Source organism: Micromys minutus (assembly GCF_963924665.1).
Source record: "Micromys minutus genome assembly, chromosome: 7".
Lineage (NCBI taxonomy): Eukaryota > Metazoa > Chordata > Mammalia > Rodentia > Muridae > Micromys > Micromys minutus.
This window is the reverse complement of record NC_137976.1, coordinates 70,646,274-70,662,458: the sequence shown is the minus strand read 5'-3', so window position 1 is coordinate 70,662,458 and position 16,185 is coordinate 70,646,274. Positions and strand designations below refer to the sequence as shown.

Genomic DNA, 16,185 nt, shown 5'->3' with positions numbered 1-16,185 from the left:
CAACCACTACCTTGATGTAGGCTGCACAAAGCTGGGCTTCCAAGGTTTATTCTCAGCACAGAGTCCATGCCACCCAGCAAGCTGAGCCAGAAGGAAGGGGTGGATTTCAGTGAGTTTTCCTGCTCAGCTGGGTGCTCTTAGGAAAGAACTGGGGGGACAGCCAGAGCTGCAACAAGATGACAGCATGGCACAGGTGTAGGGCAGCAGAGCTGAAGGATGTGGATGGGTATGTATTCCAGGAAAGCTCAATGAGTCCCAGCACCAGCAACCTGGAAATGAGAACGGGTCTATCCATTCCAAGGTCTGAAGCATTAGATTTCTCATGCCCTACAGCCATCCACCCGTCCCTCTGCCCACCCGTCCAGCCATCCACCCGTCCCCTTCTGTAGTTACAGCTTTGAGAGAAGGAACTCCCTAGCCCTTCCCCAACCCTTCCAGGCGGTCCCAGCCAGTACCTGAGCAAGTGTGTGAGCCAGCGTGCAGGCATGGCCCACAGGAGGTAGGGCAGTGTGTGGAAATACCAGACATAAAACTGGTAGTGGAGGGAGCGGCTAAAGCAGATGCCAATGAAGTTGGAGGTGAAGAGGATGGAAACGATCTGTGATATGATGGTTAAGGCTTTGGGTGGGTAAGGGTTTAAAGTTCTGGGTAAGAAAGCACCCTACTCTGTCCTACATGCAAGCCTCAGAAAAGCTTCTTAGCCTCTCCAGATCTGTTCCTCAGTTTAGTAGGAAGACAGGACAGCATGGGGCTGTAAAGCCTAAGGAGTCTGAATCCCTCACTTTCTAGTCTTAACTCTTCCTTCTGTAAATTTAATACAAGTACTTCCCTAACTAGGGTGGATTTTACATGTTAGGGACTACAGACTCTTAGGACAAGAGCAAGAACGCATGCCCTACAAAGCTGGACTTAAGAAACTGCTAAGGTGTGTAAGGTGCTCAGTGCAGTGTCTGCTGCAGAGGACAGGGTCTACGACTGAGCTCCAGCCTCTTCCTCTGGCAGCCTGCTATCTCAGGCTCTGTCTGCACTCCGAGAGATCAAAACCTATCTTCCCATGATTTAAAGGATATGGTTGGCTGTGAGAGGCTGGGGTGGAACTTTCCTTTTGGAAGGATCCTTCAGCAGTGACAGAATACTTTCCCCTGTTCTGAAGAGAAGTCATTTGGACATTTATCAAGGCCCAGTTGTATGTCAAATTCCAGATTAACCATCATGAATTTAACATTTCCCCCAAGTAGCTCTTAAGGGCTAAGCCCTCCACTCCATCCCATAAATCTTCCCATGATATTAACCCTGTTTCTCACCTGTGCCACCTACAGAGGGCAAAGAGCAAGAGGAGGCTAAGATGGGCAGCCAACAGGGCCAGATGGAAGGCACGATGCAGGAAGATGGCTTCAGGCAGAAAACGCCAGTTCACTGTCCATTGGAAAAGAAACTGACGGCCAAGGTCAAAGGATCGAGAAAGGTAGCCAACGGGGTTCTCCAGCAGAAAGGGCAGTCCCAGCACCACCTGAGGACGGGCGTGAGGCCAGCAGAGCTTAGGCTCACCCCAGAGCACAGTGGGATGGAAGCCTCGGAAGCTCCCTTATTTCCAAAAGGAGTACCAGGGAAGCCTCCCCATTTTCACCTCCTGCCTGAGCCTCACACCAAAAAGGCATAGGAGGGGGTGGTCACACTGCATTCCTCAAGAATTTACCAGGTCATGGGCTAGAGAGATGACTCTGTTGTTAAGAGCACCCGTTGATCTTCCAGAGTCCTGAGTTCAACTCCCAGCAACCACATGGTAGCTCACGGCTATTTATAATGGGATCTGATGTTTTTCTGTCATGCAGGCATATTGAGCTCTCATAAACATAAGTAGATAAATAAATTAATTAATAAAAACTATAAAAATCTTGAAAAAAAAGGAATTCAGTTGATTGTGTGTGTGTGTGTGTGTGTGTGTGTGTGTCAAGGGGAAGGGAGGTATTTAGAAAGAGTCTCACTGTATAGTCCTGGCTGGTCTGGCATTTGTTATATAGACCAGGGTGCCCTTGAACTCAGAGATCCACCTCCTAAGTGCTAGGGTTAAAGATGTGTACCACCAGGCCAAGCTAGCTGACCAGGTCTTAAGCAAGCAGCTTTAGGAAGCCTCTGAGAGGCCTGCCAAATTCAGTAGCCATGGGACCTAAAGTGCAGAGACAGTGGCTACCCAGCTCATAATCAACTCCAAACCCTTGTCTGCTGGCTTTTGAGAAAGCCCAATAGATTTAAGGACACATGACTCTTCAGTAAGTGGAGGCCCTTTCTTGTCAGTAAGGGCAGGACGGGGATGTACCTGAAGAGCAGCACAGATGGCCAGCTTGGGGAGGGCACCACGGAAGCCAAACTGAGTAAGAAGAAGGAATAGCAATCCCGGGGCAAAGAGTAACACATTCATCTTCACTGAGACGGCCAGGCTGAAATGGACAAAGGACAGGAAAGATTGAGGATCAGCTCCAGGACTGTGTGACCCTTGGAACAACATACCCACCTCCCCATAGATTTTCACCCGACTATTAAGTGCCAGGATGTGGTCTCCATCCAGAACTGTTAGAGGAGCATAAGATGGTCTGAGAGGAGACTGGGAAGTAGGAAATAATACCTGGTCCCTCTGTCCAGACTAACGGACACATACTGATTGACATATTTAAGGGCCAACTCCAACAATGGATTCCAACCGGGGACAAGATAGGACGGCCAGAGTGATCTACAGTATCTGACCACTCTTAATGTTCTCTCTTGCAGAACACTGGGAAGATATGGAAATCAGAGGGGGAAGAAGGAAGAGGCTCTGACCTGAAACAGCAGCAGCCCCAGCTCCAGCTCTGCGCCAGGAAGAGGTTGATGCTCAGGAAGAGCAATACCATAGCCACTGGGTCATTGAAGAGCCGCAGTACAAAGATGGAATGGACACGGTAAGAGGCACAGCACATGAAGAAAAAGACGAAGGGAGGTACCTAAAGGGTGGGCACCAAGGTCAGCTCCCCAAACCTGAGCCATCCCCACCACCCATTTCAGGCCAGGGCCAGATGGTCCTGTAGCATCAACTCACCTTGGAGGTCTGGTGGTATATCAAGAAAACAAGCACCAAGGTGATAAGGTAGAGTACAGCAAAGATGTTCTGGGCCATAGGGATGTCAGTGCCCCGATCAGTGGCATAGTATAGCCCCATAAAGACGTACAGAAAACCAGCTGGGTAGCTGGAAGATGAAAAAAAACATGAGCCTAGGTCAGGACAATCCTCCTGGTACCCACCCAGCCCTTCACAATTTCTTCAGACTTCCTATCCTCACTCACACAAGAGGTCCGGTGTCACCCTGCAGCTGTGTGTAGTCATATGTGCCATTGATGAAACCCTCCACCTGGGCCATGTAGGCCTTCCAGTCAATCTCTGTGTCTGGAAGAAGATAACATGGTCTCGTTCCTTCTGAGTCCAGAACTCGCCTACTTCTAAACCCCATACCTTCAGACCACCGAAGCCCAGAGTTCTACTTTATTCCCAGGTTTCTTCCATCACCGCCATCCCTTATCTGACTGCACATAGGGCATTCTCTGGGTGAACCCATATACTTAGAGTGTGTGTGTGTGACTTAGTGTGTGTGTGTGTGTGTGTTGACACTGGTGTCTTCCTCCATCACTTCTGTGACAGAGTCTAGCTAGTCAGTTTGCTTCCAGGATCCCTTGTCCTGTCTCTCCAGTGTCGAGATTACAGATGGACCACCACGCCTGCCTGGCTTTTATGTATAATGCTAGGAATCTGAACTATGGGTCGCACACTTGCATGGTAAATACTACCTGCTAAGCTATCTCCTTAGGCCCATGAATGCAGGAGTCTTAAACTTAATGAGTATAACTAAATTTATGATCTTTCTTCCTGCTCCAAATTTACTCTTTCCTGTATTCCTTGAGTACTGAGTAGTACTTTCCTTCTTTTTAGTGTGTGTGTGGAGTTTCATGAGACAGGGTTTCTCTGTATAGTCCTGGCTGTCTGGCTGTCCTAGAACTCACTCTGTAAACCAGGCTGGTCTTAAACTCACAGAAATCCACCTGCTTCTGCTTACCAAGTGCTGGGATCAAAGGCAAGTGCCACCACCACCCTGCTCCTTAGTTCTGAAAAGGAAACAGGCTTGCTGTCTTTCTCTGTCTTGTTTGTGTTTACATGCACATGCGTGGGTGTGTATGCATGTGAGTATAAATGTGGAGGTTAGAGGTTAATGGTAATTATCTTTCCTGAATGTCCCTCACTCTCATTTTAAAAACAGGGTCTTTATGAAGCAAGTTGTGGCGGTGTCCATCTTTAATCTCAACAACACTCAGGAGCCAGAAGCAGACAGAAGCAAATGAGTTTGAGGCCACTGTGGTCTACACAGCAAGTTCCAGGCCAATCAGGGCTATTTAGTGAGACTGTGTTTTTTGTTTGTTTTGGTTTTGTTTTGTTTTGTTTTTTAAAAAAAGACTGATCCTAGAAGACACCAGTACCTAGTGCACTCAAATGGTCACAAAATGCCATTCTTTAAAAGGACTTTCAAGACCTAAGAATTAAAAGCATGAAAAATCGGATTTGGGATGGGAAGTGACTTTTTAAGGGTACAGACAAGCAGCAGGAACAGCACATTAAATCTGGCCAGAACTTACTTCTCAGCTGCGTATGCTTTCTTAGCAGGCTGAATGGTAAATGCAGGGGTAACCTCTAAGGTCACCTCCCTCCCATAAGGGAGAGAGATTAGGATCGCTGTTCTGGAAAGTGGGTTTGGGTCGGGTAAAGGATATAGGTTTGAATGGTGAATGAAAGCTGTGTAATCTAGTTTGGGTATCCCTCCCTCCCTCCGGTTCTCTCCCCTTCAGTGAACTCACATGCCACCCTGTGAATGACCCAGAAGGTGATGCCCACCTCTGCTAGGCAGAGGCAGGAGGCCACCAGCAATGTGTAGCGTGGCTCCCGCAGTAGTAGATAGCGTTCTTGCCAGGTCCGCTGTAGCCATTGTTTCCAGATTCCTGCCGGCTGGACGACAGAACCCGGCGGGCCGCGTTTCCGCAGCCCAGCAGCCATCTTGACAGTGCGCCACTCTTGTGCTTCCACCACCCGGGAAAACCAACCCTAAGACACTAGGTTCCGGTTCCCGTTCTGGGCGTCCTCTCAAACTAAAAGCTAATCCGAGTAACCAAAATCCTTATTTACTGCATAGCAGTCTGCTAATTAAATTCAGGGCGCTGGAATTTCTAGGTCAAAATGATTCATCGGATACATATTTAGTACTTATTGTACACAGTGGTGAGAGATATTTCTAATGTGTTTATGTGGACCTGAATAAGATAGCTAGTCCTCAGAATGCATCTCCTTTGAAGGACTACACAATATTGTAATATAAATATACATATACTTCTCGGTATATGTCCCGTCCAGAGTGCATAAACACCAATATATAGAGTGTCCAGAAAAGAAAACAACAGTTCTGTTCTTTTCTCCAAGCCTAGCTTTCTACTCGGCCTGTGACCAGAGTAACTTGAGTTCACGCTAAAGTGGAAAGCTTCTTTCAGTCTTCCGCCTTCCCGAAGCACCCCAAGCACTCCAAAAGTCTTGGGAAGAAGGGAATTTTTAATTAATTAATCACGCCTCTTAATTAATGTATTGAAACCCCGAACACCAAAGGGATAAGCCTAGTCACATCTGGTGACCAGATCTGGCCTGTCACGAGGAAATATGGTCGAGCTGAGATGGGCAGTACGTTAATAAGACACCCAGTAATTCAGCTTTCCAGCCGGACGGTTTTCTAAAAAGAGCTTAGACGATGACGGAAGTTCCACGTGTTTGTTTGGAGCAGCTGCGGGGGAGGGCGGAGACACAGGCCCCGCCCCTCATTTCTTACTTCGGTGATTGGGCTCCTAAGCCCAGCCCTGGCTGCGACGCAGCCCGGAGCATGGCCTCTCCCCAGACGCCTGCGTCCCCTCCGGAGTTACCGGAGAGGAACTTCCAGTACCGCCAAGTCCAATACTGGGACCAGCGCTACAAGGATGCGGCCGACTCTGTACCCTACGAGTGGTTCGGGGACTTCGCTTCCTTCCGTGCCCTCCTAGAGCCGGAGCTGTGTCCTGAGGACCGTATCCTCGTGCTAGGTGGGTAGTGTCCCAGCCACCGGTTGCTGGCCAGACCACATCCGCTTTCTTCCCTTCTGCTTTCTCCTGTACGAGGACGCCTCAGATCGGAACCAAGACCCAGTACCTTCAGAATCCGTCTGGATTTAGCCAGGGCAAAAGAAATAAGAGATCGTCAGCACTCTGGAAAAAAGCAGTCCTTTGGTGTCCCACCGAGGGGCATTACCCTGCCCCAGACACTGGAGGCAGCCTAGGACACCGGAAAGCACATCTCTGTGGACCTACTTCAAGTCCCAACATTAATTGGCTCTGTAACCTAGGACACGTCATGAATCCATTGTGTGCTTCAGTTTCCGTTTCTAGAAATGGGACTGAAAATTTTTCTGGAGTAAGTCATGTGCACCTCGAGCATAACACCTAGTTTTCTTTTCGCACCAGTGGGTACCCGAAGCCATTGTCAGGTAAAGGGAGTTACCGCTTCTCTGAACCTCAGATGAAAAACTTGGTCCTAAACACTAATAGAGTAACAACGCAGTCTGAGTCTGGTGGAGAACTGCAGCTGAGGTAGGTGTCAACAAAAGAGATGCCAGGATGTCAGTTGCTGGATACTCAGGAAAAGTTTGCATGAGTAGAGTTGCCTTACAAATATACTTTGAAAACGTTTTATTCAGTAGAAGTCTGTATACACTTTGGTTTTTTTGTTTTTGTTTTGAGACAGGGTCTCACTGTGTAATCCTGGCCAGCCTGGAACTCACCTTATAGAACTGGCTGGCTTTGAATTCACAGAGATCCACCTGCCGCTGTTTCTAAAGCCTGTATATATTTAAGTGCCATACTTAATAGTGATAAAAAGGATATCTCTTATACATACAGTATATATGTAAAACATAAATAATATAATGTGTGTCTGCACTACTCAATTTGGGAAGTAGAACATGACCAGGACTAGAAAGTATAACCTAATGGCTAACAATTTGGACACTGAGAGCAAGTAGTTAATGGTAGAGACTTGGCTTAGCTGGAATTGTAATCTTGCACAAAATCTTTAAATTTCTGTGCTTCCATTTCCAAGCCTTAAGGAAATAAAAACCTAAAAAAGAACAAAAGAAAAAGAAAAGCCTAGCTGGGTATGGTATCTCACACCTGTAATCCAGCCCTGGGAGCCAGAGGCCAGCCTGAGCTATACAGCAAGTCCCAGGACAGCTAGGAGGCTACATAGAAAAACCCTGTTTCAACAAAACAACAACATAAATAAATATGAAAATGAAAACTTACATATTAGATTTTTTAGTGATCAGATGAGCATGTGAACTATCTAGACCAATACCTGGCAAGAAAAGCTTCATGTGTTTTCAGAGTTTTCTTGTAGTTTTCCCATAACTTCTCCCCACTGGAAGGAAACGGCTTCTTGAATTCTATGGTTGTATACTATTGCATTTATTTATAGATTTATCACAGAACTATGTCTATCAGTCTTTAATTCCTTTCAAAATTAACTGGCAAGTTAGGCCGCACTCTGAGACTCTAGGTCCAGGGAAGTCTACTATAGATGCTGGAATCTTTTTCTTTTTTGAAATAGGGTCTTGTTCTGCAGCAGGCTAGCCTGACATTTACTAATTAGGAATTGCAACTACTTTCCACCCCGTCCTCCTAAGTGCTGGGATTTCGGGTGGGCACCAGCAGGCCTGCCTTCAGAGCTCAGATTTCAGTAGTCTCCACAGGTGACAGGCAAGACATCTATTCTCCTTAAAATCTTAAAATCTTGCTGACCAGGAGGTGTTTGTTTTTCTAGATAGGAGGAATCAGTCTACAGAAGGATAGGAGATGAAAAGCCTAATTGTAAAAGTTTGGGTTTTCAGAAAGCTTAGAACTGTGAGATCTAAGAGCAGGACTCAGAATTTGGGAAGTCACCTATATTACATTTCATTTCCACAGACCTGAGGAGAGCACCGGGCAAGTGTTAAGCAATATGCTGGGGCCCTTCTAATGGATTAATTCGGTTTCTAAAGCTGAGTAATGAGTATTCAGAGCTACTGTAGCTTCGGGGTCTATAAACCTTTTCTGAACATGACCAGAGAGTAGATATTTTAGGCTTTGCAATCTCTCTCCCAGGCACTCAGTTCTGCTGTGGTAATAGACACACAGCTGTGGACAGTGCATTAAAAATAACTGGTGTTCTTTAATAAAACGTATGTTTAAGACAGAGTCTTCTGTAGTCCTGGCTGGCCGAAACCTCACAGGGAGACTAGTCCGGTATTGAACTCACAAAGCTGTTTGCCTTTGTCTCCTGGGTGCTGAGATTACAGGCATGAGCCACTATACCTGCCCAAAGCTTTAGTTATCAAAAAGAAATACAGATTCTACTGTAAGTCACTGTCTTGGGTTGAGTTCCTCAGAAAGGATCCCGAGAAGGAGATTCATGTCCAAGTCATTCATCCAGTAGGAGCTTCCAGGGAAAACTGACTAGTAAGAATGGGGAAAGGCAAAAAGATAAACAAGACTGTGATCTCAGGCAAAATCTCAAGAATAATTTTGGCTTGAAGTGTCACAGATGAAAACCATTGGAGCACATACATACCAAAACCTGGGGACATAATAAAACTTATAAAAAAAGGGTATAGGGGTCTGCTCAGGACACTGACAGTATCTGCTGTCATCGACGGGATGTCAGGGTTTCTAGTTCTGCTGTCTTGCCGTACAGCACACAGGGAGAGGCAGTTAGAAGTCTGTAATAGCTTCCTAGTGAATTACAGCCTACTGACCATGCGAATGTAATCCAAGCTGGAGTGTCACCACCAGGCTTGAAAACTGAAAGGCAGTAAGTAGAGCATAGTGTTTAAAAGCTTCAGCTTAGAGTGTGACAGCCCAAATTCTGGCTCCATCTGTGTATCCTTGGGAAACTCCTTAACTATGTTTCCTCGATTTCTCCACCTAAAAGCTTAGAACAATAAAATACTGTTTCTGCATGAACCAGCATTGAAAATAAACTGAGAATTCTTACAAGTTACTTAGCATAATATTGAGTGTTCGGTGACCATTAACTGTAATAGTTTGGGGGGAGGGCTAGGAATGTAACTCAGTTCGTCAAGTTCTTGTCCAGCTTGTACGAAGTTTCGGGTTCAATTCCTAGTATCAGATAAATTGCAAATAATCCATGTGTCACATAAATCTGAAATCTCAGTGATCCAGAAGTAGAAGTATCAGGTTTCAAACCTGAGTCAAATGGCTGAGGTGTCTGTTTAACACATCAAAGTAGCCACTGGCAGCCAGGATCTTCCTGCCTCCTCTCCTGGGCTCTCCTGGGCTCTCCTGGGCTCTCCTGGCTGGCACACCACTTAGCTGCTCCTACCTGGAAAATCCATTTCTGGTTACCTAGCCATCTCATCTACTCTTTTGTGCCTCCTGGCTGCTACACCTGGTTTCCCTCTCCTTCCTTCCCCTCCCTGCTCTCCTCTCATTGCTTAGGGTAATGGCCACTCTGGACTCTCCCAGATGTCCCTGCCGCGGGCTGTGCTCTCCTATCTATAATAAAACTCTCCTTCATCAAACCTAGGAGCAGCCATGTTCTTTCCCATTTATTTATTCATTCATTCATCTGGTGCTGAAACCCAGTAGAAAGATCAGAGTTGCAATGTATTCTCAACTGCATATACAGCCTCTCTAAGAAGAAAGTACTTTTTTCTTTTTGAGTGTGATTTCACTATGTAGCCCAGGCTGGCCTGGAACTCAGAGATCTACCTGCCTCTGCCTCCTCAGGGCTGGGATTAAAGGCACCTGCAACCTAGCCCAGCCTGTTTATGATTTTTTGAGGCATGTTGTTAGGATACATGGGCTGACCTGGAATTTACTATGTAGATGAAGCTGGCCTTGAATTCCTAATCTCATGATTCTATAATATTGATAAGGATTAGTAGCAGTCTGGATCCCAAGAAAGCAAGATCCCTATCCAAGAACTGCTATCTAATCCCATTCTTAGCCCAAGGTGGGCTACAGGAAGACCTGCAAGAGACTACTTTCTTTCAAAGCAGGTGTGCAAATTGGACTGTATATCTTAAAATCTCTTGAAATCTGAACCTCTTAAAATCTCAGCCTCCCTCTTCTTGATCCTGCCCTCTTAGAGACTGAATTCTTTTGTTGTTTTTGAAACAGGATCATACTTTAGCCCAGGATGACCTCGAACTCAGAGTCCTAATGCTGGGACTAAAGTTGTAAGCCAGCATGCCTAGCTTAGAGATTGCACTGCAGGTAGTTTACCACAGACTTCCCTGCACCCCTCCCCCAAATCCCAAGACATTGATTATTTCTCAGCTCTTCTGAGTCAGTGTCTGAAACTCTTGGCAGACTCACCTCAGGCAGGGCCCACTGCCTGCCCGTGTGGTATTGGTTTGCCCCTTCTTCCGTTATAGGTAGCTGTAAGTCTACATTCAATCTTCCCATCAGGGCACACATTCCCTGACAGCAGACACTTGAAAACAACCAAAGCTGGGCAGTGGTGGCACAAGACTTTAATCCCAGCACCCAGGAGACAGAGGGCTGGGCAGATCTCTGAATTTAAGACCAGCCTTGTTCTATAAAGTGAGTTCCAGAACAGCCAGGACTACACAGAGAAAACCTGTCTCAAAACAAAACAACAGAAACCACCTAGGGTCTCTTATAGCCTAGGCTGTCTTAGCATTTGCGATTACAGGCTTGCGTTACTCCACACTACTTCATTCCGTTTATGTGGTGCTGAGGAGCCAATCCAGGGCTTTGTGCATGCTAGGAAAGCACTCTGTTCATAACTCCTTCTGCAGAGATGCACTCTATGAGCAGAGACCAAAGTGGAGTGCTCAGTACACACATTTAGTACAATGGGCCAGCTTCACTGCCTGCCCACACCTAGCCTTCTCTTAATTTATTCATTGTACCTTGAACATCAAAGTAAGATCATCACCCCTGACATGACGTCTGCCAGCGTTCCAAGATCCTCTTCATGGTTAGAGATACCTTTAAGGTAATAGTACTGTGGACCTCATGATGTCAGTATTATTTATATACATCCTGAGTTTGAGGAAACTGAAGCCCCAAGAATCAGATGCTTTCCTTTGTGACTGGGGAAATCAAATTCAAATCTTTGAACTTTGGAGCTCCAAGTTCCTTCAGCAACTCTGCAGATGCTTGTAGCTCTTAAATTTAGTGCATTGTATCTGTGTGCAGACTAGCTACTGGCTGTTCTTGTCATTCTCTTAACAGGAAACCCAAGGTCTTGGTGCTGAAACAACTTACCCTAGTCCACATAGCTTTGTGTCCAAGTCTGTGTGATTCCAAAACTCAACACTCTTCTATACCTTGTTGCTTTAAGAACTTGGTGCAGGGGGTGAATGGAGAGAAAATAGGCAGAATATTGGATAAATAACCGGAAGGAGAACCAAAGCTAACCCAGCTCCTTTGCTACCCATCCCACCCACGGCAGGTTGCGGGAACAGCGCCCTGAGCTATGAGCTATTCCTTGGAGGCTTCCCTGACGTGACCAGTGTGGATTACTCTCCAGTAGTGGTGACAGCCATGCAAGTTCGCTATGCCCATGTACCCAGTCTACGCTGGGAGACCATGGATGTTCGAGCACTGGACTTCCCTAGTGGGTCCTTTGATGTTGTCCTCGAGAAGGGTACACTGGATGCCCTGCTGGCTGGGGAGCCAGATCCCTGGAGTGTATCTTCTGAAGGTATCCACACTGTGGACCAGGTGCTGAGTGAGGTGAGGAAAACAAAACAGCAAACCAAGATTCAGGGGTAAGGGGTTGAACTCTCAGGACACTGCAAGAACTCAGCAGTCAGAAAGTGAACTTTGGAATGGTACCTTTAAAAGCATGGACTTCTGAAGAACGGGAGACTGGAGTGACCCAGGCTCACAAAGGCCAATCAGTGGTTGGATACTAGCTTAACATAGGGAAGACGTGGTAGCCAGGCCCCAGACTGGTGAGACAGATTGGGAAAGTGAATAGCTGATAGGAAAGCAATGTATCCTTCATGAATATCTTTCCTGTCTAGAACCCAACCTTATATAGAACAACCGAAGACAGAGGGTGGCTTAGTCTACAGTAGAAAGCCAGAAAGAACTATTGGATAGAGTAGTATCTAAGGCTTGATTAGAAGATCATTATGAGTTGTACTGACCTTGGAGAACTTGGAGATGATTCCACACTGATGGTTTCTCTGTCTGCCTTGCAGGTGAGCCGGGTGCTGGTCCCTGGAGGCCGATTCATCTCAATGACTTCTGCGGGTCCCCATTTTAGGATCAGACACTATGCTCAGTCCCGTTACGACTGGTCACTGAGGCATACAACCTACAGCAGTGGCTTTCATTTCCACTTTTACATCATGCATAAGGGCGGAGAGCTCAGTGTGTCCCAGCTGGCCCTGGGGGCCCAGATCTTCTCACCCCCTAGCCCTCCTGCCTCACCCTGCTTCCTCCAAGACTCAGATAATGAGGACTTCCTCAGTGCCATTCAGCTGTGACGGGAAGCAAGTGTGATCTCCAAGCCCTCCCTGTCTTTGTGCATTAGGCTCCTAAAGAGTTGGAATTCCCAATTTGGGGCCAGGAATTGGTTGCTGGGAAATCACATCCAGAGGTCTTGTGCATAAAAGCAGAGCTGGTGGGATCAAGCTCATGTAAACCAATACAGTGAGTCCAACTCAGTCCCAGATCCCAGGTTTCTGGTTTCTAGGATTTTTATTTCTACAGGGTTTCCCCACCTTCTCCATGTGAGTTTATCTTTTGGGGCAAAGCTCAACACAGCTCCTCTGCCTTGAATATGCTCATCCAACCTGGATTTATCCTTGAGAGGCTGAAGACTTTGAACTTAGACTGCTTTATGCTTCTGATTCCAGCTCTAGCCCCAACATGGTGACCTGTCCTGCTTAGGCTATCCAGGTACTTAAGGCAGCCATGTATTTCTGATGGTCCCACACCAGGGTGCCCTGACAATGCTCACCTTCCCCACCAGAAACTTGCACCCCAGACTGTGAACACCTGTTTCCCAGCAGACTGAAGCAGCAGACACACACACACACACACTCACACACGGAGGTCTGTGTTTATTCACACACTCCTGTTACATTGAGGATGGAGAAACATTTTTACAAAGGACAACCCTGGGTTGAGAACATCTGGTCCACAGGTGTCATCCAAAGGTACTGAGCAGTCCCCACTTGGGTTCCCAGGGGTAGCATGAAGGGGTCCAAGGTAAAATCAGATCTGGGCCCTTAAAAGATGATACCTTGGGAGGGAGGAGTCTCCCAATGAGCCTCCTGGGGTCAGAATTGGGCAGACTGGCCATGTGGTTAGTTACCATGTTGGGGGCTTGTCCCATCCCAGCCTCAACACCTGTCCTATCTGCCAGGCGCAGAAGAGCATGGCGGAGGCTGTGGGGGAAGGGCACAAACCATGAGCGGAGCCAGTAAACAAAGAATCGGATATAAAAATACAAATGTGCTGAGGAAGTCCCTTAGAAAGAGGCTGGGGTCACGCCAGACAGGGGTACTGTTGAGGAATGGCCCGGAGGGCTAGGCTGAGGTGGGTGGGAAGCTCATGCAAATATGCAGCCAAACCTCCCTGGCCGCGCAGTCCCGACGCCGCAGCTGCCCGGGCTGCAGACCAGATTGATCGGAGGAGGGGCGGGGCAGGGGAGCCGTGCGGGAGGGGGCGGGCTGGGGGCCGTGGGTCTCTGTGTCGGTTCCGGTGTGCGGGGTGGAGCTGCGGCCCGAGGTTCTAAAGTGCATGAGTGCGTCGGCGGGCTCCGGGCTGGTCCGCACCTCCACTACCGCCGCCGCCGTGGTGCTGAAGCGGACAGCTCCGGAGCGCCTGGCAGCGGCGGTAGCAACACCGACCCCGCGGCGGCACGGCCCTGCAGCCCCCGCCCGCAGGCACCTCGGCCCCGGGCGGGGGTGCGCCGGCAGCCGCATCGCCGGCCCGTGCTCCTGGCCGCTGCGGGGCTGGGCCCGGAGCCCGCCGCCAGAGCCCGCGCGTCTACACTCCGGACGGAGGCTTCTCCCCCATCCCCTTCAGCACGTCGTCTATCCGGTCATCCTCGATCACCACTGCGCAGGGAGAAAGCGCATCAGCCGCGCGGTCTCGGGGGGCGGCGGCGACAGTGGGGCCGGTGTCCTCACGCCCCGCGCAGATCTACTCTACTGCCTGTGTTCCCACGACACCACTCTAAACCCTATGCCCTCCCCACCCAAACTCTCCAGCAGACCCTTCCTGGGACCCAAACCTCCCTATGTGGGAACACCCCTCTTCTGAAGACTCGGAGAGCGAACCCTCCCATCACCCGAGCTTCCCTCCATCTAAGCTGACCAAAAGCCTCTGCCTCCGACACAACCCCTCCCCGAACTAGGCTCGGATGAAACTGTCACCTGGTGTAACCCTTTACCTGAATCCCTTTCCTAACAGTGCCGCCCAGAGTCCCCTCCCAATGCAAACAATCAAGACGACCGAACCCCTGGCCTCCGCGCCCTCCAGTAACATCCACTTACTCATCTTAGCCCAAGGAATCGGCCCACCACCTTGTGTTCCCAGTGCCAAACAGCCCCAAATGCCCTAAGCGGCCCCTCCCCCTCGACCAGGAGCCGGGGCTCTTTTTCCAGAAGTGGAGAGCTTCGAATCCGGGACACAGTATTCCCCGGAGAGGGAAAGAATGGGACAACTCCACAGCAGGGACCCTCCCCACCCCGGGCGGGTGCGCAGCTGGCTGCGCTGGTCTGCGGCAAGAGCAGCTGCCACTTGGCGGGGACCGGCAGCCTGGGGACGCCAGGCGAAGGGTTTCTGGGTCAGGCGGCGACTCCGGGCCCGGGCCGCGTACCTCTCTTGGCTCGGCCAATCTGGCCCAGCTTGGGGGGCCGCTTGGCCTGGTTGCCAGCGAAGAAGGAGTTGGTGTCCTGCAGGCGGCAGCTGAAAGAGAGGTCGGAACCCTCGGGGTCTGCGCCGAAGCGGCCCATCTTGTCCTCGCCGTAGGGTAGGATCTCGGACATGGCGGGCACCGGGCGGGCTAGGGACTGCGGCGGGGCACGGGCAGAGGCTAGCTGCCGGACCGGCCCTAGCTCAGCAGGGGAGCCGGCGGAAGGATGAAGTCATACAGCATCCGGGACTGCGGAGCCGAGCGGGGCCTCCTCCCCCGCGCCTCCGCCTCCCGGGCCGCTGGGCAGGCGGCGGCGGCAGCAGCGGCGGGGACCGGGCGGGGGCGGGGCGGGGGCGGCGGCGGCGGCGAGAGCGGAATGACGATGAGCGCCCGACTGCGGCAGAGAACGGCGGGCGGGGCGCGGTGGAGGCGGGGCGGGCACCGGCCAGCGGAAAGAGGCGGGGCCCGGCGGTCCGAGGGAGCCCGGTGATCCCTGGAGTGGAGCGCGCGGCCGTGGGAGGTTCCCGCGAGGTGGCCGGGAATGGCCGCCACGTGGGCCCAAGGAACCGCAGCGGCCGGTGCCGGCGACAGCTAGGCGGGAGCGGCTAGCCGAGTGCTTAGGGGAGAAGGGGAGGGACGGACGCCGCAGTTAGGGGAGAGCAACTGGGAGCTGGGCTCCAAAAGCTGGGGGGCTCGGCGAGGCCCCAGAAGGTGGCGGCCAGGCTAGCTGTGAACACGGCTCTGGACCCTGGAAGGTGGCGGGGAAAGATCCGAATACGCGAGGAGAGAGGGGAAGGAAGCAACCGACTGGAGCGCGGGAAGAGCTCGGCCTGGGGGTGGTGCCCCCGTGCTTGGCGCGTTTCTGCATCCTAGTTGCTTTGGTCTCCATCAGTTGGCCAATTTTGTATTCGGCTGTCTGAGCATCTGTCAGCCTACCTCTGGGTATCGGATCTCGGTCTCTGGGTGTCGGTTTTGGACTTTCTGTATCTACCTGCATACCTGGTCCCTTTCCGTGTACCACTGGGTCAGACCCCGAGACTGCGTCGCGGCCTTTCAAGGGAAGGATCTTAAACACTGCAACCGCAGCGCGCCCCAGAGTAGACTCCCCCACAAACCCTAGGACCGCTGTTGGCGCCAAAATCCAGACTCAAAGCGCCAGTCGCTCCACGCGGTTCTCTCAGCCCTGGAGGCTT

General features: G+C 50.1%; 3 protein-coding genes across 7 annotated transcripts; 1 reads left to right on the top strand and 2 right to left on the bottom strand.

The window, feature by feature from the left end:
- Positions 1–25: 25 nt before the first annotated feature.
- On the bottom strand, positions 26–5,071 carry ALG3 (ALG3 alpha-1,3- mannosyltransferase; the record flags this gene model as incomplete). 5 transcript variants are annotated; one of them, XM_080919011.1, is made up of 9 exons in its annotated part: positions 26–269; positions 456–601; positions 1,072–1,147; positions 1,305–1,510; positions 2,318–2,438; positions 2,818–2,978; positions 3,074–3,221; positions 3,319–3,418; positions 4,876–5,071. In XM_080919011.1, 9 exons carry the CDS (start codon positions 5,069–5,071, stop codon positions 107–109), a joined length of 1,317 nt encoding a protein of 438 aa, XP_080775137.1. In that variant the 3' UTR covers positions 26–106. The 5 variants fall into 5 exon arrangements, with proteins under 5 accessions (XP_080775137.1, XP_080775138.1, XP_080775139.1 ...); XM_080919012.1 differs by having other exon boundaries at positions 4,913–5,070; XM_080919013.1 differs by lacking the exon at positions 3,319–3,418 and having other exon boundaries at positions 4,876–5,070.
- An 867-nt stretch (positions 5,072–5,938) lies between these two features.
- On the top strand, positions 5,939–13,004 carry EEF1AKMT4 (EEF1A lysine methyltransferase 4). The gene is made up of 3 exons (XM_080919378.1): positions 5,939–6,135; positions 11,567–11,850; positions 12,324–13,004. The coding sequence occupies exons 1-3, from the start codon at positions 5,940–5,942 to the stop codon at positions 12,609–12,611; spliced, it is 768 nt and encodes a 255-aa protein (XP_080775504.1). The 5' UTR covers position 5,939; the 3' UTR covers positions 12,612–13,004.
- A 1,054-nt stretch (positions 13,005–14,058) lies between these two features.
- CAMK2N2 (calcium/calmodulin dependent protein kinase II inhibitor 2) lies at positions 14,059–15,298 on the bottom strand. Its single transcript, XM_080919379.1, has 2 exons — positions 14,957–15,298; positions 14,059–14,192 (listed from the first exon to the last, which is right to left on the bottom strand). The coding sequence occupies exons 1-2, from the start codon at positions 15,123–15,125 to the stop codon at positions 14,122–14,124; spliced, it is 240 nt and encodes a 79-aa protein (XP_080775505.1). The 5' UTR covers positions 15,126–15,298; the 3' UTR covers positions 14,059–14,121.
- Between the last annotated feature and the right edge of the window lie 887 nt (positions 15,299–16,185).